Here is a 22840-nt window from a genome sequence, read left to right as displayed (position 1 = left end):
AGTGTAAGCAGTAAATTAGGTGAGCTGGAAGATGCTTGAAATCAAGATTTTGAAAGTGGTGCTGTAATTAATCATAATGATATCAAGATATGTATGATTTCAGGAAATATGGTGGAAGAGGCCATCCCTGGAATGGAGAAGGCCAAAGAGGAGAGGCCAGGGAAGGTGCTAAATATGTGGTCCATGTAGATATTGAAATTACCAAGATGTCAAGGATAGAGGTACAACAAAAGTCTATAAGCTTTTGCATCAATGATTTGCCCAACTTTGTATAATTTCCTCCTCTTTGAACTTCTTAACTTTGTGCCTCCTTCAAAATATATGTCTTATTCTTTGCCTTATTGTGTATTTTTTTCTTATTCTTCTAGACTAGGCAATGAAAATAAGCTTGTTTGCCATCTTCTGTAAAGATACACAAACTAGACATTTTCCAACACAGTGTCGCAGTGAATAAGAATTATGAGATTTAAATAGTGACTCTAGGAAGCCTCTATATAATTGAGGGCAAAACCATTTCATGAAGGGCCAGTCCTAGTTTTGAATAGGTAGGAGAATGCAAGATAATGGTTTAAGAGTAATGCTTCAGAGAAATCTTATGTCATATGACAAAGATGTATAGAAACAATCAAAGTTTATTTTCAGAAAAGATCTGTCAATTTTTAAATAGTACAAAAATAAACAGACATTTATTTCCAGACTTATCTTTTACATAAGTTAAATACACATTTGTCTGAGGCACTGAAACATTCACATACACAACCCAAATTCCCAGGTTTTGTCAGCAGATCAATGTTAATAACAAATCAAGTTTTTTAAAAAAAAAAAAATCAGTGAACAGTGTTTTATACAAGCATATTGACTATTTCTTTCTTAACCTTAAACATTCTAAACATAAAATTGTAAAGAAGATTCTCCTGAGTTATTTATCTTTAATGATATTTATTTCATTTTCTCCCTCCTCCTAAAAGAAAATTTTTTTCAATTATTTATATAAATACTATTATCTGTAATCAGTGTTTGATTTAAAAATATTAAAACCCACAGTGCTTGACACAGAATATTTTCTCAATAAATTGTGGCTGAACAAATTAACGAAGCATCCACAGATCCCTCAAAACATTTTAAAAGGTCAGTCTTATGGCACATTCAGGCTAATGAGACAATATTCTTTATGGGCTAGCACATAGGCCTATCCTAAGGACAAACATTCAACCTTAAATATCTCAATATACCAATCAGATTTCTAAAAATGTATTCACAAATCTTAATACAATCATTTCTTTGAATTGTTTACATAATATTCAGAGAGGTAACCCCAAAGAAAATACACTGATTGTGACATAACAAAAAAAAATCAATGATTGTAGGCTTAAACACAGTTTATAACCATAATGTCCTAATAAGACATAAATAATAATCTTCAATAAATTAAGTAATATACAGTACCATTAAATGTCAGTGACAATGAGATGTGGAAAAGAAGTATTATCATCATTATTATTATTGCTGAGAACTACTTAGATATCATTTGGTTTTGTTTTTAAATAAGAAAGGGCATTAGTTAGAATGGGAACGTAACTTTTTCCAGTTACAAACCCTGTACAGTTCTCTCTGAGGCACTAGCCACTTTGCAGCCATCTTGGTTACAGATAGCTAAAATTAGCTATAAATAAAATTCTCTGCTTTTCACTTAAAATAAGTGTATACTATTTTTAAAAGGGCCTTTTTTTTTCTCTCTTTTAATCTTCTTAAGAGGAGCTAAATAGCAGTCCTGAGCTGAGGTTTACCTGAAAACTTGCAAAAGTTCAGGTAAGAAAATATAGGCAGAGTCCAAAGAAAGTGAACTCTGATCTTAAAACTAGTAAAACAAAATAGGAGAAATGAAGTGATGAGAAGACTGTGTCTCTTAGCAAAATGGCTAAAAGAAGAAAAGAAAAGTAACAGCATGCAGGTAGCCAGGCTTGATTCCAGTGCACCTACTGAATTGGCTTCAAGACTGAGATAAAATTAATGTGTGAAATGAATTTAAGCATTTTGAAGAGGTATTTTATGAGGTCATTGCTACTTTCGCAATGTGATATGGACTGCTAAATTAAACTGTACAACAGAAAATCTGAGAAAACATATCGTTATTCAAGCACAGCTTGGTACTTCATTAACCTCATAGCAAAATCTGAGTACCAGGCCTGCAGTGCACAAGGATAAAAAAAGGTTTGCTTCAAAAGTTTAAACCTAAATTTGAACTATAATTTGGTTTTCTTCTTTGTTATTGCTTATTTTAAAGGTAGACCCTTTTGCTGCTATAGATTTTACATGTTACCAGCCATATAAACAAATTCTGGAATATCTCAACAAAATATTCTTATTTTAAGATAACACTGCAGTGGCTCCACCACCTTAATAAATTTGGCATTTTGATTTAAAAGGAAGTTTTAACAGTCACACTAAAAGGGTTTATACTCTCGGTGAAAAAGGAACATCACTTATAAAATATTTTAACAAGCAATTGTAGTAAAATTTCTACTGATTTTACAGATTTAAATCCAAGACAGCTTCTTTTTGGTATATGTACAAGTTTAATAACTTTAAGAAATCAAACAAGCTTTTTTACAGGTGATTCTACCCTATGAATTTAGAAATTTCAAATTATTGTTTCATTGCTGATTTTAAAAAGTAGACATGAAATTACTGGTAATGTCTAATTTAAATATTCATTTAGTAATGCACTGATACCTGTTTTTTTTTTGATGACAGAAAAATGTCCAAAAGTACTTTAAAATTTCAAACATTAGTTACTTCTAATGCATCATGGAAGATGCATTGGAAACATCGACAGTGTAAAAACTTTCAGCATTTTGCCATCTTGTGACAGTGTTTAAGTACTCAAACATCTTTACTTTCATTCTTATAATATAAGTTGAAATTCAAGTAAAAAGACGTCAAAACTCATTTCTCTCTGGTTTATAAAAGAGAATAAAAACTGTTTTCCAAACTTAACAGCAACAGCAAAATCTTTAGAGTAGTGACATAAAAGTCTTCACAAGTATGACTCCTTTCTCCGCAACAGGAGTACTGACTTCTGTTACAGAAGATGTTAAGTAACATAAGGAGTTTAATATAAATATTATTAAATAATTAAATTAATAGACATGGTTCATATAAATAAATAAATATGATCATTAGACTTCTACAGTTCAGTCGAACGTTCTTTTAGTAGTACTGTGGGATTGATATCATCTAGTCCGGAGCGGGAAGAACTTGCATTGATGGTGACTGTTTTGATGAGCTCTGGATCTGGAACACTGAATGAAGTAAAGGGACAGCCCTTCACGTTATTGCAGATGAGAGACTGAATTGAGGCAGTGTTGATGATTTGAAAACCCACTTCTCCACCAAAAGTGCTTGGCTTCCAGTAGGCAGGAGAACATATAACATTACCCATAAGTCCTTTCAAGGAGAATGGTGCTCCAACTTCCACCATGGTCTCACCAAAGATGGCATCTGGCCGAGGCTTTTCTACCAGAAGGGCAGGATACAGCTCCACAGCATCGATGTCACCATAGAGTGCTTCCAACTCTGCAGACATTTCCTTTTCTCCTGTGAAGGCGATGAAGACAGAGATACAACCAATGTCAAACTTCACAAAATAAAAAACAGTTTGATTCTTTTGCTCAATTTGCTGCCAACTTCTCTGTTTCCATTTGACCCCTGATTCTTATAAGAAGTTTAGGGGCCAGGCGCGGTGGCTCACGCCTGTAATCCCAGCGCTCTGGGAGGCCGAAGCTGGCGGATCACTAGGTCAGGAGTTTGAGACTAGCCTGGCTAACACGGTGAAACCCCGTCTATACTGAAAATACAAAAAAATATCCATGCGTGCGACGTGCGCCTGTAGTCCCAGCTACTCAGGAAGCTGAGGCAGGAGAATTGCTTGAACCCAGGAGGCGGAGGTTGCAGTGAGCCGAGATGGCGCCACTGCACTCCAGCCTGGGTGACAGAGGGCGGCTCCATGTCAAAAAGAAAACCAAAAACAACAAAAACAAACAAACAAACAAAAAACGAAGAAGTTTAGAAACTGTTTCTTACCTGTAAGTTCTTCAAATGATTCATAGGGCTTCAGCATAAAGCGTTTGCGGTACTCGTTAAAAGACTGGTATTTCATCTGCCTGCTCTGGTCAATGGAAGCCTGTGACACTTTTTGTACTGCGGGTGGAACATTCCTACCACCAGCAACCTGTGGAAAGTAAAATTAGTTGTAAAACAAGAATTTTAGGCATATTTACTGTTTGTATTCAGCTTGCCTTAGGTACAAATCAGGTAAAACTGTAACTCCCAGCGGAGACAATTTTTATTTGCTGGAAAGATGCTTACCTACATTTCAACAGGAGCTCTGCTTAAAATTCAATGGGACAGCAGCCTAGAACTAATTTGCCTTTTTACATTTCAAAAATAACACTAGTATTCAAGCCTAAAATATTTATTCCTATAAGATTATAGATACTTTTTGAAAATATTTTTAAGGTAGGGGTAAAATTTGCTATTTGTTTGACAACTGTAGACTAGACTAAAAGTTTAGACTTTTCAAACAAAGTTAGGCTTCTTATATCAATAAAATAATTTTACTAGCAATATAACTAACTACGGTTTTAGTAAGTTTAAGAAAAATAATTTCCGTGGCAGAAATTCTAAAGTTACTGACTAGTCTTTTGTTTTCGTTTTCAATAATAATGCTTACCCTGCCAGCAATTTGCCTGGTGAATGATTCAACAAACTGGGTAATTCCATGTTCCAGTAATATAGAGTTGTTGTAGATAAACTGTTGATAGTTGTATTTCTGGTCATGAATTTGAAAGGTGTCAGGCAGAAGGGGATGCCAGTGATAGAGGGTGTTAAATTCAGCAGCAATACGATTTTGGTACTGGAATTGTTTGTTGAAAAGTAGTTCTGGGTCAAATTTCAGTTTGAAGTGATAGCCACTCAAGTGTTGCACATAATCTTCAATCACAATCTTAATAGTCTCTCCTATTTGCACAAAATAAATAATAAAAACATTTATTGCATCTGATCACAAGCTTTCAAGCAATTGGAATGCAATTTTTAAAATTTGCTATTCCTTCATTTCTGTTTTCTTCCTTGTCAGTATCAAAAGATAGCTATATGATCAGTCATGCTTACATATTTAATGTATATAGAATGTGTGAGTTTTCATTTACCACATCTTGTCATTTACTCAAAACATAACAAAGATAGCACATTAATTTTCCCTGGGGAAGAGGGTTTTATATAAATCATTTTCTTGTTTACCTATCAGTATTAGCCTGCTTGTCTGGAACAACTGCTCATCACCCCATTCAGGATGCTCCTGTTTAAGCACATCGCATACTCTGTTGTGTTCCCGCAGCCAGATTGTGGCATACATCATCAGACCAGGCACCAGACCAAAGACCTCCTGCCCCACAGCAAACCGTAGATGCTCAGGGACTTGAGGAGGGTAGATCATCTCTGCCTGAGTATCTTTGACTGTGGGAGGATACATCTCTCCATCAATTATCTAAAAAAAAAATAAATAAACATTAGTTAAAAAGTTAAGGAACACATTTTTAGGGATTTTAAAATATGGGTATAAGCGGTAAGTAATAACCAAGTCTTAATAGTCAAAGGAAGCATACCTGGTATTTCATTTTTCCATCCTTGAAAAGGCGCAGTTTATGCTGTCTAGCCAGAGTTTCACCATAAATATGATTTAAGTCCACCTAGAAAATGATGAAAAAATTTTAATTTGTTGCTGTTGAAGTTTTTCTTATATAAAGTGGCTATCATATAATTCATCATTAAATAATTTGATCATTTAGCTTTCTTTAAAATTTTTAAATAAAATATACATTTTTCATAGCCACAAATTGCTAAATTAATTTGTTTATCCACCATAGCTACAAACTGATATGTCTTTGTGTTTAATGGAATTAATATACTATATTGAGCTTATATCATATATATTATATACTTCACTATGATGATATGGTAATTCTAAAAAAGTATAAAAATGTATTATTTATAAAAAATTCTTATGAATAACTTGAAGCTATGCTGTTGAAATCCAAAAAATAATAATGCAGCAAAAACCTCACTTTACAATATTGAAAGCAGCATAATCATGGTACAATGTGTTTTTGAGGACATAACATTTTGCAGTAATAACATTTTAAACTAAAAAATACAGGGGTCAAATTACAAATAACAATACCTGTACATATGTATGTGTGTGAATGTTTATATATGTGTGTGCATGTCTGTGTGTGTGTATAATTTTACTAGACCAGTGAAGTAAATGGAAAATTCCTTTAAGGTTTTTATAGATAAGACTTCTTTTTTAAAAAAGTGGATAAGTTATTTGTATCTATCTGTCTGTATATCTCCTTTAATGTTAGCCCTTGACTATGATTTGGTATAATTTTACTAACTCTAAGATATTAACTCTATCTTACCCCATGGCCCAGCCCATTGGTGAAAGCTGGCCCTCGCTTATGATCTGTCTTGAAAAACTGATGCGTGAAGTGCTGGGCAAAGAATGCAAACATCATGTTTGAGCCCTGGGGATCAGGGATGAACTTTCTTCTTAGGAGTAATTTTTCCACAATCTCATTTGAATCAGGAAGCTGCTTTTTACCTGAAAAATGAGAAAGCTAAGATAAGAATCCATCTATGTATTCAAGAAAGGAGATGGTGACTGTCAATCTACCAAGAATTCTTCATTTATATGAGAATTACAATTGTGAATAGGATCATAATATAAACAACAATTCTAAGATATGGTGGAACATCTTCTTACTGAATGATTTTATCTGTTTTAATTAGAATTATTTCATTTCTAATGAAATAATTTGAAAATATTAAGACATTATACCAAGATGCTCATTTGCTTTTACATAATAGTTTATATAGACTCATACTTTAAAAAATACCCATAGATATCCATGCTAAAAGTAAAAACTGCTTTTGTTAATAAATAAATGGTAGTCTAAGGTCAATTTTGTTTTTGGCAGCAATGCAGCCTGTCTTCTAGTTAATACATCTCTAATGGATTCTTCTTACTCACCTTTGACACCCAAGGGAGTCGGGCAGTCATCAGGCACAGGAGGAAGGGCTCTAGTATAATAGGAGAGGTTAGAGAAGGCTTCCCAGCTTTTGTAGCCATAGTCAGCATTGTAAGTTGGTGGACTGTCAATCAAATGTGATCTGGCTGAAATTTTCAAAGAAAAAAATGTTTTATTTATTCTCATTTGTTAAGTAAATCAACCATTATTTTTATTGTAAAATGTGGAAAGTGGCACTAGAGGTTGAATTTAACTCCAAAAATAAAAAAAAAAATCTATTTTAAAACAACTACACTTTATAGTCTAACGGCCACTTGAAATACATCTTTAATAAAATACATATACTCTGCACATTATAATCTGGCAATATTGATTTTTCAGGTAGCCATCTGCTCACTATCCAAGAGGCCTATGAAAGGAATGGCTGAGTATGGCACCCACTTTAGAATCATGGAAAGTTATTTTCTTGCTGATCCAAATCCAAATTTATTTTAATGGGTGCTACATGTTCAGAACAATTCTGTGGCCCATGGGCATTCAATAAACAGCTGGACCATGCTACCTCCACAAACTGACCAAACAGTAAAGGTTAGAAGAGGTATACAGAGTTGTGAGCAGACTGTATAAACTGGATGGGACTAAATGTCAATATTTTTGGCGATTAAGATGGAAGGCAAACTTAAAAGGTATCTTAAAGTCTTTTTGATAAGCTTGGAAATATGTTTTTAGATTAGGCTTACAGTATTATAAAGCATATTTTTCTTTCAGAAAGCTAAAAACCTTAGAAAGACACTTGTACTTACATGTCAACACATAACTCATAATTGCATTTCGAAGAAAGGGAATGTTATTCACAACGTTCCAAAATCCCTTGAAGTGGGTAAGTATGTAGTGCACTGTGTTTGGAGTGGGTTTCAGAAATAATTTTATTCTCGTCAAAAATTCCGCTGCAAGAAGAAGAAGAAAGGGAGGGAGAAATTAATGGGACTCATATAAGACACAAATCTATACAATGATAACTGTATCCAGCCCCACTCCTAATGAGGCAACCAAAGGACAAACTTACGTGTTGAGCAGTTTTCTCCATAGAATCCTGTCCGGGTACAATCGCACTTATACTGGTCAAATCCCACACTCATACATACACCTCGGTTTTGACATGGGTGGGAACAGCAAGGATTTGCTGCAATTAAAGGACAGCAAATAAATCATTCTTTAGTGTCTTAATCTTAATTTAAACATTTAATTGTTTTACTATGAATCAACTTTACAATAATAAATTCAAGAAATATATAGGTAGTCATGGAAATACAATTTTTTAACCTGCCTTAGAATGGATAAAACGTAGAAATACCAATTTTCTATTCTAAATAAGGATAACAGCATATTCAACTTGGTACATCATGTTACTAAGCTTTTCTTAGTTAACTCTTTAGATGTTAAAATTAGCATTTTTAAGAAGTTCAAATAAGTAGCACTTCACTTTCCAAATTAAAATGGATCTAGTACACTAATCAACATTTAGGGAAAAATTCAAAGTAAAATAGCTTACTTTTAAGACATTTTGCTTATCTTAAAACATAATCCGGGCTTTCCTGGGAGCAGGAAAGAACTGACTAGAGTATTTAAAACAACTTCTTTCACTCAATAAAAAGTTTCCAAATATAAACAATTCACATATATTGATCAGATCCTGTCTTATCATAATGACAACCTGCAAATTAGTATCATCTATCCCTATTTAGGAGGTGAGAGTGTCTCAGATCGGTTAAGTAACTGGCTCATAATGATCAGTGCTTGTGGGAAAGCTGGAATATCCACGGAGTTCTTTCGGACTCTAGCGGTCCAAGCTCTTTCCCAAGTCACGTAGCTTCTCTATTCGGAGAGAAGTCGGAGTACTGGGATAGACCCAGGAGGTCAGAGCGGAAACTCTGCCCGGGTGCGTGGAACCGGAGTCCCCGGTGCGCGGCGCCAGGTACTCACCTGTATGGCTGAGCGCCAGGACCGCGCACAGCAGCAGGGCGCGGGCGAGCATCGCAGCGGCGGGCAGGGCGCGGCGCGGGGGTAGGCTTTGCTGTCTGAGGGCGTCTGGCTGTGGAGCTGAAGGAGGCGCTGCTGAGGAGTTCCTGGACGTGCTCCTGACGCTCACTGCAAGTCGTCTGACAACTGGTCGCTAACCGAGAGAACCTTCCTTTTTATAAGACTGAAAACCAAGCCCATGTGACGAAATGACTGTTTCTTTCCGCCTTTTCGTACCCCCCACAAATTTTTCCCTCCTCTCCCCTTAAAAAAATTGCGTAAGCCCGGTGGGGGCAGGGTTTTTTACCCACGCAAATGAGAAAATCGGAAACCCAGGAAGCTGCCCCAATTTGGGAGCAGAGCGGGTAGTCCCCACTCTCCTGTCTGATCCCTCCCTCTCCTCCCCGAGTTCCACCGCCCCAGGCGCACAGGTTTCCGCCAGATGTCTTTTCTTCCTCGCAGTCTTTGCCCGAGCGCTTCCGAGAGCCAGTTCTGGACTGATCGCCTTGGATGGGATACCGGGGGAGGGCAGAAGGACACTTGGCTTCCTCTCCAGGAATTTGAGCGGCCTTGAGGTCCGGGGGCGCAGGGAATCCCCTCTCCCGCCGCCGCCGCCGTGTCTGGTCTGTACGTCTTTAGAGGGTCGAGGAAGTCACGTCGGGACAGACTGGGGCGAGTAAGGTTAAGAAAGGCTGACATGTTTTATGTTTTAGTGACGACGCTTAATAGGCTGTATATCTGCTCTATATGCAGCACATACATACCTAGCTTTTTAAAAAACTCTTATTTTGTGGAATGAAATAGCTACCTTCAGTGTACATAGCTGTAATTTATCTTTGTAGCTAAGTTGCTTTCAACAGAAGAAATACTGTTCTCCGTACCTTCACCCCCTCCTTGTTTCTTGGAAAGCGGGGGGAAGAGGTAAATTCTCCTCATAATACTGGTCCTAAGCAGTTACCCTGTAAATAGTTAATGTTAGCTCCACGGGTCACCAATATAAAGTTTCCTGCCTTCTGATGGACAAAGGAAGCGGCGATGGCCAGAATTTGCAGGGACGCTAAATGTCCAAAACGTCTGCCTTAAAGCATTTCTCTCCCTGATGCGTGGATTATTTTGGTTACTAGCCCTTCATAGGAGATACCGGTAAAATAAATTCGAGTTTTAAAGTTCACTCTTTTGTCTTTTCTGTCCTCTTTTCCAAGATTATGAGTTGTGACCATGGATCAAAGTACAACATAGCATTTACTTTTCAGTTGCCTGGGCTTATTGGGGCTAATTTTCTATTCTCATTTTGGAACATAGTTGGATGAGGAATTAATTAGATGGAAGGGAGATTTTGACAGTTGGAATTTCATCTTTGCTTTTGTTTAACATCTATCATGGGTAGTGCTCAGGGAGGAGTATGTGAGGGTGAGATACTAAAATATATATATATGTATATGTGTGTGTGTATATATGTATATACACACACACACCAGAAAAGAAGTGGAAAATAGAAAATTCAGTTATGTCCTAAGTCCTTAGCATTACAGGAAAATGACAGCATAAAACCTGAAATAAAACTACACCAGGTACCTCAATTTGTAGAAGTCTTATAAGAAAAAAATAAATAAGAGACTCACTTGGAGGTTTTTCTTTTAACCGTTTTACTTAATGTACACATCTGATTCTACATGAGACACGGATGACTAAAATTCCATCTCATCTAGGAAGCCTTTCTTCTCCTCTAGTCATATTTCATCATTCCATTTATGGCACTCCTATTTATTGCATGGAATCTTACATGAAATTTCAACTAAGAGTGTAGATCATTTTCTTTTTGATAATTTAATAATTTCAATTTTCTGTTTCATTTTAAAGGAGTAGGTTGCATCTACTGAAATTTGAAGTTTATAGTTAGAGCTACTAATGTTAGTTTGGGTTAGAAGCCATGTTAGAATCCATACTGTGAGAGAGTACTAAAATTTTACATTACAATCCTGAATTCATTTTGAAGTGATCATCATCATTGTCTTCCTCATCAGACATTAACTGTTCTGTTGTCTGAAAAGAGATTTGGATACAAAAGTGAGGGAAAAACAGGGCATAAGGAATAATCATATTTAGATTATTTTAAACTCAAAGGAATTGAACTCCATCTATCCCATAGTGGAAATTCTGTCACTTATATAGCAGGATAGAGTGAAGAGAGTTCCATGTACCTGCAAAGTCAAAAAAAAGTTCAAGGAGAATCTGAGACTTTAAGGATGGGCAGAGTTTTAGAAAGAAGTGCAAATCTGAGCATAAGGAAAAAAGTTACATAATTTATTAAATAACTGAAAATTCTGAGACAATAAAATAAAATGGATAGGTACATTTGGGATGCTGGTCATGGGAGTGTATTAAATGTGCCAAACTAAATTAAGACAACTAAACCTATTTTATATGGAAAAGTACTGTGACTATCGTGTACCATAAAAAAAAGGTTTGATCATGTAAAACTTATAGCTCTCATGTTTGCATATATTCAATGTTTCTGTGTCTATTTTAGGCAAATATATGGATCTGTTATACAAAATTTCTATTAGCGTCTGAAATTTGTTGGGAAATACTCTACATGAAAAGAAAATAAGGAAGAATCTTAAAAATCTTCCAGAGCATTCTGTTGAGTTTTACTGCCCCCTTCTGCTGCTTGAAATTTTGTGAACTTTTTTCCTAAGATGCTAGGAAGATTGCCAGACAGATTTTGTGTTTAATTTTATAATGTTCTAAACATTCACATGTTGCACTGTTCATTTCAGATTTGTTTCATGAATATGTTGAAAAGAAATGAAATATTTATTAATTGAAGCGATAAGCCATTCATGTGAGTTAAAAGAAAATGAACAATAAAGACTCTTAATGTCCAAAATTCCAAATACACTAACTTTTTTTCCCTTCCTTGTACTTTGAGCAGGGTTCTACTACTCATACATATAGATCCATTATCTCAGGCAAGGGTCCTCTTTCTATTTCCCTCGTTTCTTCTTTGGTGGGTTTAGTGGTTCACTTAGAGAGTGGAGATCGCCCCTTGTCTTCTTTCTTTCATGGCATGTTGGCTGAAAAAAGAGCTTTGCTGTCTTGTGTCAGGGTTATTCTTAACATACTTTGGCCAGGTTATGCCATAAAGTTTATCTCTTCCTTGAGTAGCAGAAATGCTACTTATAGAAGATCTTTACGTTAGTCCTTTAGTAAAGCCTGATTATTTACCCATTCTTAGCTACACAAGAAGTTTTGAAGCTATAAACGAAAGCACATAATTTGTTAAATTAAGAAAACTCCTTTCACATAAGTCAATGAAGAAACACTTAAAAAATCTATTTCTAAGTTTTATAAAACACGGATCTCCTTTCTTTTTCTCAAATATCTCAATTCTTTGATGGATTTTTCTTTTACTTCATTTTTTTTTTGTGATTGTTCATTATAATACTCAGATGAGCCAAAGTAGTTGAACGAGTTGAACACAGTCTTTGTATTGGACCTAGAAATCTCACAAAGGGACAAGGAAGGGAAAGAGAGTGTGAGGTGGGTGCACTGGAGCAGGCAGGATGTGAACATACCCACGCACAGAATATGAGGCTTAGGACTTTCAGTTTCTGATCTGGCATGTCAGGAAGGAGCTTGGAAATTGTCACTTCATCCTAAAAACAAGTAAAAATCTAAGCAAACTGAAAAATCAACACTCTCAGAACTGTCAGAGAAGTGAGGTGACAGGTCATAACCCTACATAAAAATTTGAAAGACAGACCATACAAGAAGAACAACTTACTGGAGCAGAAATGCACAGGCAGAAACCTCCATGAAAACCAGTACCTGGGTAGGAAAACCTGAATTGTAATTGATGAATTTCCGGAGGTTCAGTGCAGGTAAGTCTGCAAAGGAAAAATTCTGGAAGACTCCCACACTTTTGTGAGTTTTGCTTCCTGGAGCTCTACGAGGTTCTCGCAGTGAATATCAGAGAAAACTCCCCCTCAGCTCCATCAGAGTATAGTGTTCTTAATAAGGCCTATACTCAAGAGAAACTATTTTATAATATTAAAGCCTAAACTATCGGGATTTTTGTCGCAGCCTAACTGAATTAGAAGAAGGAAAATATCCAAATTTAACTGCCTCTAGCTTTCCATACAGGGGAAGAAAAATACCCAACTCCAGCCCTCTCTTCAGCTTCTACATTGGAGAAGGGAAATACCCAATTCTAGCCCCCTCCAGTGATCTTGTCCCACTTCAGGACAGGAAAAGAGTGGAATGAAAAGCACTTGTTCAAAGTCACCATTCATAGGCACAGGCTCACTAAAAGACTGAGACCTGCTATAGGACTATAGAATGCTTCACTTCCCCTGACCTCTTATCATCACATTACAATTTATTGAGTTTCTTTCACTCAGTACATCATGCCTGGCGTTCAACAAAAAAGTAGAAGTCACACTAAAAGACAAAAACATAGCTTGATAAGACAGAGCAAGCATCAGAATCAATGTCAAATATGGTAGAGATGTTGAAATTACAATACCTATGAAATTAAAACAACTGCAATTACTATGATAAGGCAACACACAAGAATAGGTTGGTAATGTAAGTAGACAGATGGCAATTCCAAGAAATAATCAGAGAAATGCTAGAGATCAAAAACACTGGAACAGAAGTCAGCAATGCCTGTAAGGGCTTATTAGTAGACTGGACATGGCGGAGGAAAGACTCCCTGCAATTGCAGATATATAAATAGAGACTTCTAAAACTGAGAATCAAAGAAAAAAACACAGAAGAAAACCACAACATAATATCTAAGAAACATAGGGCAACTATAAAAGGTGTAATATACAGAGAAGGAAAGAAGGGAAGGAGAAGAGAGAAAGGAACAGAAGCAATCTTTTAAGTAATAATGATAAGAATTACATCTGACTTCTTCTCAGATACCATACAAAGAAGAAAAGAGTGGAATGAAATATTTCACTTTGAGAGGAAAAAACCTACAACCTAGAATTCTGTACCCTACAAAATTATCTTTCAAAAGTGAAGGAGAAATAAGGTTTTCTCAGACAAATGAAAATTGAGGCATTCTGTGGCCAGTAGATCTGCTTTGTGAGAAATGTTAAAAGAAGTTATTGAGATAAGAAAAATGATACAGGTTAGAAACTTGGATCTACATACTAAAGAAACAAAGAGCATTAGAGAAGAAATAAGTGAAGATAAATAAAAATAATTCTTTTTCGTTTTTTTTTGAGACAGGGTCTCACTCTGTCACCTAGGCTGGAGTGCAGTAGCTTGATTTTGGTTCACTGCAACCTCTGCCTCCCAGGCTCAAGCAATCCTCTCACCTCAGCCTCCTGAGTAGCTGTGACCACAGGCCCATGCCACCATGCCCAGCAATTTTTTTTTTTTTTTGTATTTTTAGTAGAGACAGGGTTTCACTATGTTGCCCAGGCTGGTCTTGAATTCCTGAGCTCTAGCAATCCATCGGTCTCCCAAAGTGCTGGGATTACATGAGTGAGCCACTGCACCTGGCCTATTTTTCTTATTTTAAATAGATATAATAGATAACATGTTTTGAAATAATAATAGCAATAATGTATTGAAAGATTACAGCTTATGTACAAGTGAAATGAATAACAGTAAAGATACAAAGAATGAGAGAAAGAAATTAGGAGTGACTTCTTATTATTAGGTACTTGCACTAGCCATGAAACAGTATTGTGTTTTTTGAAAGGAGAATTGGACTGGTTGTAAAGGTACATTGCAACCTTCAGGGCAGCCACTAAAAAAGTCAAAAAGAAAGACAATTCATATGCTGAGAAGGGAGAAAAAATAGAATGATATAAAATACTCAATTAAAACCTAAAATAACAGAAAAAGGAGCAAAAAATAGGAGCAGAAAGTAAGGGCAATGAAAAATAGAAAACAGTAAAAAACAGGGTAGATATTAATTATTAATTTGTCTATATCAATAATCAATTTAAGCAGCTCTCTGGGTAATCGCAGGGATGAGAATAAAAAAATAAGTATCAATGGTCTAAATACATCAATTAAAACATAGAGATTGTTAGAGTGGATCAAACCAATACCCAAGTATTTCTTTTTATTTTACTTCCCACCCTACCAAGTATATGTTTTCTATAAGAACCCCACTTTAAATACAAAGTCAAGTATACATTAAAAGTGTAAGAATAGAGAAAGAGAGAGCATGCTAACACTAATCAAATAAAGCCAGAGTAGTTCTGTTAATTTCCAACAGGGCAAACTTCTGAGCAAGAAAAATTATCAGGAATAAAGGGAAATGTTACATGTTATGGAAAGGTAAATTCTCCAAGAAGACATAACAATTCTTAATGTGTATGTGCCAAACAATGGAGCATCAATATATATAAGACAAAATTGATAAAACTGCAAAGAAAAATAGATTAATTCATTATTATGGTTGGAGACTTCAACAGCCCTGTGTCAGAAATAGACAGATACAGCAGACAGAAAATCATTTAGGACATAGCTGAACTCAACAGCACCATTAATCAACGAGATGTAACTGACATCTGTAGACTACTTTATCCAATAACAGCAGAACATACATTATTTTCTAAGGAACATATAGCAAGATAAACCGCATTCTGCACCATAAGACACACCTTAACACATTTACAAGAATATAAATCATACAATATATGCTCTCAGGCCACAATAGAATTAAACAAGAAATGAATAATAGAAAGATAGCTGAAAAACTCCCAAATATTTGGAGATCACACAGAACACTTTTGAATAACACATGGGTCAAAGAGAAATCCCAATAGAAATTAAGAACCTCTTTTGAGCTAAATAACAATAGAGTTGAAATATTGTAGGATGCAGTGAAAGCAATGCTTAGAGGGAAATTTATAGCATTGAGTGCTGTAATAGAAAAGAAGAAAGATCTAAAATCAATAATATAAGCTTCTATTTTAGGAGACTACAAAAAAGAAAAGTAATTAAATTCAAAGTAAGCTGAGGAAAAGAAATAATAAAAAATTAGAGTAGATATCAATCAAATCAAAAACAGAAAATCAAAAAAGAAAATGGGTAAAACCAAAAAGGTGGTTCTTTTAAAAGACATAAAGTTGATTACTCTAGTCAGGCTAAGGAAAAAAAGAGAAGACACAAATTATTAGTATCAGAATTGAGAGCTCCACTGTGGTGGCTCATGCCTGTAATCCTGGCACTTTGGAAGGCCAAGGCAAGAGGATTGCCTAAGCCCAGGAGTTCGAGGTTAGTGAGCTATGATCACACCAGTGCACTCCAGCCTGGGTACCAGAGGAGACCTTGTATCTAAAAGTTTTTTTTAAACTAGAAATAGTAGAGGAGACATCACTACAGATCCCATGGACATTGAAAGGATAATAAAGGAATACTATGAACAATTTTTGACCACAGATTTGATAACCTAGATGAATTTCTAGAAGGTACAATCTGCCAAAATTCACACAATAAGAAATTGACAATTTGAATTGGCTTATCCCTATTTAAAAAATTGAATCGATAATTAATAACCTTCCAAAACAGAAAGAATCAAGCTCATATAAGTTCACTGGTGAGTACTACTAGACATTTAAGAAAACATTATACCAATTCTTTGTAATCATTTTCAGAGGATAGAAGCAGAAAAGAATATTTTCTAACTCATTCTATAAGGTCAGCATTACCTCATAGACTGTAAAGGCATTACAAGAACATAAAATAACATACCAATATCTCTCATGAACATATATGCAAAACGACTGAACAAAATGCTGGTAATCCAGCCCAACAATATATACAAATAATTATGCAACATGACCAAGTCAGATTTGTCCCAGTATGTAAGGCTGGCTTAACATTAAACATTTAATTGACAATCTATCACATGAACAGAGTAAAGAAGAAAAATCACACAATTATATCAATAGTGCAGAAAAAAGCATTTGACAAAGTGCAATACCCATCATAATAAAAACAAACAACGAAGTAGAAATAGAGGGAAGATTCCTCAAGTTGACGATGAACATCTACAAAAAACTAATAGCTAACACTGTAATTAATGATGGGGGACCAGAAGCTTTCTTACTAATACCACAAGTGAGACAATTTTGTTCTTTCTCACCATTCATTTTCTTTTTTCTTTCTTTCTTTATTTTTTTTTTGAGATGGAGTCTCACTCTGTCACCCAGGCTGGAATGCAGTGGTGTGATCTTGGCTCACTGCAACCTCTTCCTCCCAGGTTCAAGCAATTTTACTGAGTAGCTGGGATTACAGGAGTGTGCCACCATGCCTGGCTAGTTTTTGTATTTTTAGTAGAGGCAGGATTTCACCATGTTGGCCACGCTGGTCTTGAAATCTTGACCTCAAGTGATCCGCCCACCTCTGCCTCCCATTGTGCTGGGATTACAGACAGGAGTGATCCACTCTACCTGACTCATCACCCTTTTTCATCATCATACTGGAAGCCCTAGTCAATGAAATAAGACAAAAATAAATAAATAAATAAATAGATAAGTAAATAGATAAATAGTATACAGATTGTGAAGGAAGAAATAAAACTGTTTTTGTTTGCAAATGATATGACCATCTATGTAGAAAATTTATAAAAACTGACCAAAAAACTCCTGGAGCTAAGAAGTGATTATAGCAACATTGCAGCATGCAAGATAAACGTACATAAGTCAATCACTTTCCTGTATACCAGAAATCAACAAGTGGAATTTGAAATTAAAAACACATTACCATTTACATTAACACCCTCCAACATTAAATATTTAGGTATAAATCTAACTAAATATATATGAGATCTGTATAAGAAAAATGACAAAACTGATGAAAATATCAGAAGAACTAAATAAATGGAGAGATATTACATGTTCATAGCTAGAAAGACTCATGATTGTCAAGATTTCAGTTCTTCTTAAATTAATCTATAGATACAACATAATTTCAATAAAAATTCCAGCATATTGTGTTGTGGATGTTGACAAACTTATTCTAAAGTTTATATGGAGACTGGGCACAGTGGCTCCTGCCTATTATCCTAGCACTTTGGGAGGCTGAGGCAGGAGGATTGCTTGAGCCTAAGAGTTCAAGACCAGCCTGGGCAACATAGTGAAACTCTGGGTTTACAAAAAAATTAGCTGGGCCTGGTGGTGCATGCCTGTAGTCCCAGCTACTCAGGAGGCTGGGAGGGGAAGATTCCCTGAGCCCAGGATGTTGATGCTGCCATGAGCTGTGATCAACACCACTGGTCTTCAGCCTGGGCAATAGAGTGAGAACCCTGTCTCAAAAAAAGGAAGCTTATGTGGGAAGGCAAAAGACCCAAAAAAGCCAACTCAATACTGAAGGAGAAGAACAAAGTTGCAGGACTGACACTATCTTACTTCAAGACTTACTATAAAGCTACAGTAGTCAAGACAGCATAGTATTTGCAAAAGAATCGACAAATAGATCAATAGAATAGATAGGGTCCAGAAATAGGCCCACATAAATATAGTCAATTAATTTTTGACAAGGGATACATGGCAATACAATGGAACAAAGATAGCATTTTCAACAAATGGTGCTAGAAAAACTGAACATCAACAAGCAAAACAAAAAAAATAAAAAATAAAAAGGTCTCTTGATACAGACTTTATACTTTTAATAAAAAAGTTAACTCAAAATAAGTTATAGACCTAAATGTAAAATGTAAAATTATAAAAGTCTTAGATGATAACATAGAAGGAAATCTAGATGGATTTGGGTATGGCAATGATTTTTTTTTAGATACACAAGGGCATGATTCATGAAAAAAGTAATTGACAATTTGGACTTCAGTAAAATTAAAAACATCTGCTTCACAAAAGACACTGTCAAAAACGAATGGGAAGACAAGTCCCAGACAGGGAGAAAATATTTGCGAAAAACATTTCAGATAAAGGACTGTTATCCAAAATATACAAAGATGTCTTAAAACTCAAAAATAGGAAAACAAACAATCCAGTTAAAAAATAAGTCAAAGGCCTGAATAGACACAGTGCCAAAGAATACACATGTAATACACGGCAAATAAGCATATGAAAAGATTTACCACAACACATATCTTCAGGGAAATGCAAATTAAAACAAAAATGAGATAATACACACCTATTGGAATGGCCAAAATCCAGAACATTTTCAACACAAAATACTGGTGAGGAAATGAAACAAGCAAAACTTTCATTCATTGCTAATGGAAATGCAAAATAGTATAACCATTTTGGAGGATGGCTTGGCAGATTCTTACAAAAATGAACATACTCTTAATACCCGATCCAGCAGTCACACACCTTGATATTTACCAAAATGAGCTGAAAAGTATGTCCACACAAAAGCTGCATGCAAATGTTTTTGGCAACTTTATTATTAATTTCAAAAACTTGGAAACAATCAAGATGTACTTCAGAAGGAGAATGGATTAATTGTTATATATTCAGTCAGTAGAGCATTACTCAGCAGTAAAAGAAAATGTGGTACCATCATATATTTAAGACATGGAGGAATCTTAAATATATATTACTAAGTGAAAGAAACCTATCTGAAAAGGATACCTACCGTAGGATTCCAGCAATATGATATTCTGGAAAAGGTAAAGCTATGGAGACAGTAAAAGGAGTAGTGGTTGCCAGAAGTTGGGATTGGGGGTGAGGATGAAAAGGCAGAACACAAAGGATTTTTAGGGCAGTGAAACTATTCTATATGATACTATAATGGTGGATAGAAGGCTGGGCGCTGAGACTCGTGCCTGTAATCCCAGCATTTTGGGAGTCCGAGGCGAGCGGATCACGAGGTCAGGATATCGAGACCATCCTGGCTAACACGGTGAAACTCCATCTCTACTAAAAAAAAAACACAAAAAAATTAGCCGGACATGGTGGTGGGCTCTGGTAGTCCCAGCTACTCAGGAGGCTGCGGCAGGAGAATGGCATGAACCCGGAAGGCGGAGCTTGCAGTGAGCCTAGATGGCACCACTGCACTGCAGCCTGGGCGACACAGCGAGACTCCCTCCCAAAAAAAAAAAAAAACAAAAAAACGAAAAACATGGTGGATACGTGTCTTTATACATTTTTAAAACCATAGCATGCACAACACCAAGAATGATCCGTGGGGTAAACTAGGGACTTTGGGTGATACTGACGTGTCAATGTAGATTCATTGATTATAGTAATTGTATCACTCTGGTGAGGAATGCTGATAGCAAATGAGCTTTTCTTGTAAAGAAAGGTACAGGGGTTCTATGGGAACTCTTCGTACTTTCTGCTCAATTTTGCTGTGACTCTGAACTGGGCTTAAAATGAACTCATTTTGCATATTAATTCTACCTTTTATAGATATTACATTTCATTATTAGTGGTGTGAGAAAACAACATCCACCACACGAGCCACAGGACTGTTTTGCGGAAGGCGATGCATATTTGTTTGCTGATTCTTGATAATCATTGGGAAAAAGCTTCAAGGTTAAATGCTGTGTAGATTGAATAGTGTCAGATGCTCATTGAGATACTCATGGAAAGTTTACTTCCTTTCTTAACTAAAACCTCACTCTACCCTAAGGACAAGGATTGCTTTGCAAACATCTGAAAAATGTATTCCTTCTCTCACCCCCGTCATTTCCAAAGATGGCATTTATGTGAAGCCTCTTTCTTCCTCTCTTGAATCACTACTCTCTTGTTTTAGAGGTTCACATCTCTCCCAATAGCTTCGACAAGCACTTCAGGGTTTCTTGCTTCCAAAGCTTTACCTCTATCCCTTACTCTTACCTGAAGCTCAAAACCATTTGAGAAATTGTCCCCTGGATCTTTTCATATTACCGTACTAAAAACTCAACTTATCCTCTTAACAAAAAATGATTTTCCTTTAATATTTTCCATAGGAATGAACAGGTTCACAATTCACCAAGATTTATTATTAGTATTCATCAACATCTAATGTGCTACATATTTTACTTTCATATTTTGTTTACTACCTGTCTTCCCCTTCCAAATATGTAAATTCCATGAAGGTCAAATTTTTGTCTGCTTTGTTTACTGTTATATTCCAAGCACCTAGAAAAATGACTAGCATACACTAGTACGCAATACTTGTTGAGTAAATGGGTGAATCTATCTTCTTTGAAATCAACTTCAAAAATTAGATGACCTTCATTTTATCATGTAGCTATTTCCTAAAAATATAATTTTAAAATCAAAGTCATCAGCATTTTTGAAGCCCTTAATTTTTTTTTCAAATGTAAAGGGGAAAGACTAAAAAAGCTCTTTTTAAAATGCAATTGCTGTTGCAGACACTGCGGGAGTCATCTCGGTGTGATGACTGGAGCTGTTGCAGCCATTTTGCACCTGAAGAACAAGTCTTATATCCATGATATAAGAAAAAAATGCTTAAAAGAACCCTAGTTTTTGATGGTATTATTGAGAAGGAGTCCTGATCAATTTCCCATAGACCTTGCCCAACCTATAAATTTCTTGTTTAATAAGTCCCAACAGCTACACATAAGCAGTTGGGCTGAATATATGTCAATTTTAAGGTCTCCTAGTTTTTAAACTTGTACAGATGGCCCTTGAAAAACACAGTTTGAACTGCATGGATCCACTTATATGCAGTTTTTGCAATAAATATATTGGAAAAATTTTTAAGACATGTTTGACAATTTGAAAAATCTCACAAACTATGTAGCCAAGAAATACTGAAAAAAAGAGAAAAGGTTAGGTATGTCACAATTCATGAAATATACAGATACTAGTCTATTTTATTATTTACTACCATAAAATATATACAAATCTGCTATAAAAAATTAAGATTTATCAAAACCTAACACATAAACACTTACAGACCATACATGGTGCCATTTGCAATGAAGAGTAATATAAACAAATGTAAAGATGTAGCATTAGACTATAGCTGCATGAAATTAACTGTAGTACATACTGTACTTTGGTAATAAATTCAGAGCCAGCTCCTGTTGGTATTGTACTGCTCTCAAGTGTGGTGGTTACCTGCTTCAAACACCTCCCTGTGATGCTAATCACCTCCACTTGAGCAGTTCATCTCTCCAGTAAATTGTGTATCCCAGTAAAAAGTAATCTCTGATGGTTCTTGTGTCTTTTTCATCATGTTTAGTGCAATACTGTAAACCCTGACTAACACCACGGGACCCATACAAAGCGCCATTAGTGATGCTGGAAGTGCTCTCAAAAAGCAGAGAAAAGTCGTGACATTACAAGAAGAAGTTGAATTGCTTGATATGTACCATAGATTCAGGTCTGCAGCTTCAGTTTCCCACCATTTTAAGATTAATGAATCCAACATAAGGACCACTGTAAAAAAAAAATAGAAAAGGAAATTCGTGAAGCTATAGCTGTAGCCACGCCAGCAAGTGTGAGAACCTTGCACTTTTTGCAAAATATCATTTTACTTTTGTGGAAAATGCAGCTTTTATGTGAATGCAGGATTACTATAAAAATCATATCTATAGTTAGACTCTAATATTATTTGAGTAAAAAATGAAGTCTTTATATGACAACTTAAAGCAAAACTACAGTGAAGAATCTAAAGCTGAAGAATTAAATGCCAGCATAGAATGATTTGGTAAATTTGGAAAAGTTGGTTTAAAAACAAGTTGAGACAATAAGAGAAACAGCTTCTGTGGACCAAGAGGTAGCAGACACCATTAAGAAAATCATTGAGGAGAAAAGATATCTGCCTGAACA

The 22840-nt window shown here is 35.6% G+C and overlaps 1 protein-coding gene across 1 annotated transcript; it reads right to left on the bottom strand.

Moving 5' to 3' along the window:
• Positions 1-614: 614 nt before the first annotated feature.
• PTGS2 (prostaglandin-endoperoxide synthase 2) lies at positions 615-9568 on the bottom strand. Its single transcript, XM_004028064.5, has 10 exons — positions 9075-9568; positions 8158-8274; positions 7895-8038; positions 7094-7237; positions 6483-6664; positions 5667-5750; positions 5302-5548; positions 4733-5019; positions 4084-4231; positions 615-3597 (listed from the first exon to the last, which is right to left on the bottom strand). The coding sequence occupies exons 1-10, from the start codon at positions 9124-9126 to the stop codon at positions 3188-3190; spliced, it is 1815 nt and encodes a 604-aa protein (XP_004028113.1). The 5' UTR covers positions 9127-9568; the 3' UTR covers positions 615-3187.
• Positions 9569-22840: the final 13272 nt, after the last annotated feature.

The sequence above is a fragment of the Gorilla gorilla genome, chromosome 1 (assembly GCF_029281585.2).
Source record: "Gorilla gorilla gorilla isolate KB3781 chromosome 1, NHGRI_mGorGor1-v2.1_pri, whole genome shotgun sequence".
Lineage (NCBI taxonomy): Eukaryota > Metazoa > Chordata > Mammalia > Primates > Hominidae > Gorilla > Gorilla gorilla.
The sequence above is the reverse complement of the archived record's forward strand: the minus strand, read 5'-3'. Positions and strand labels throughout refer to the sequence as shown.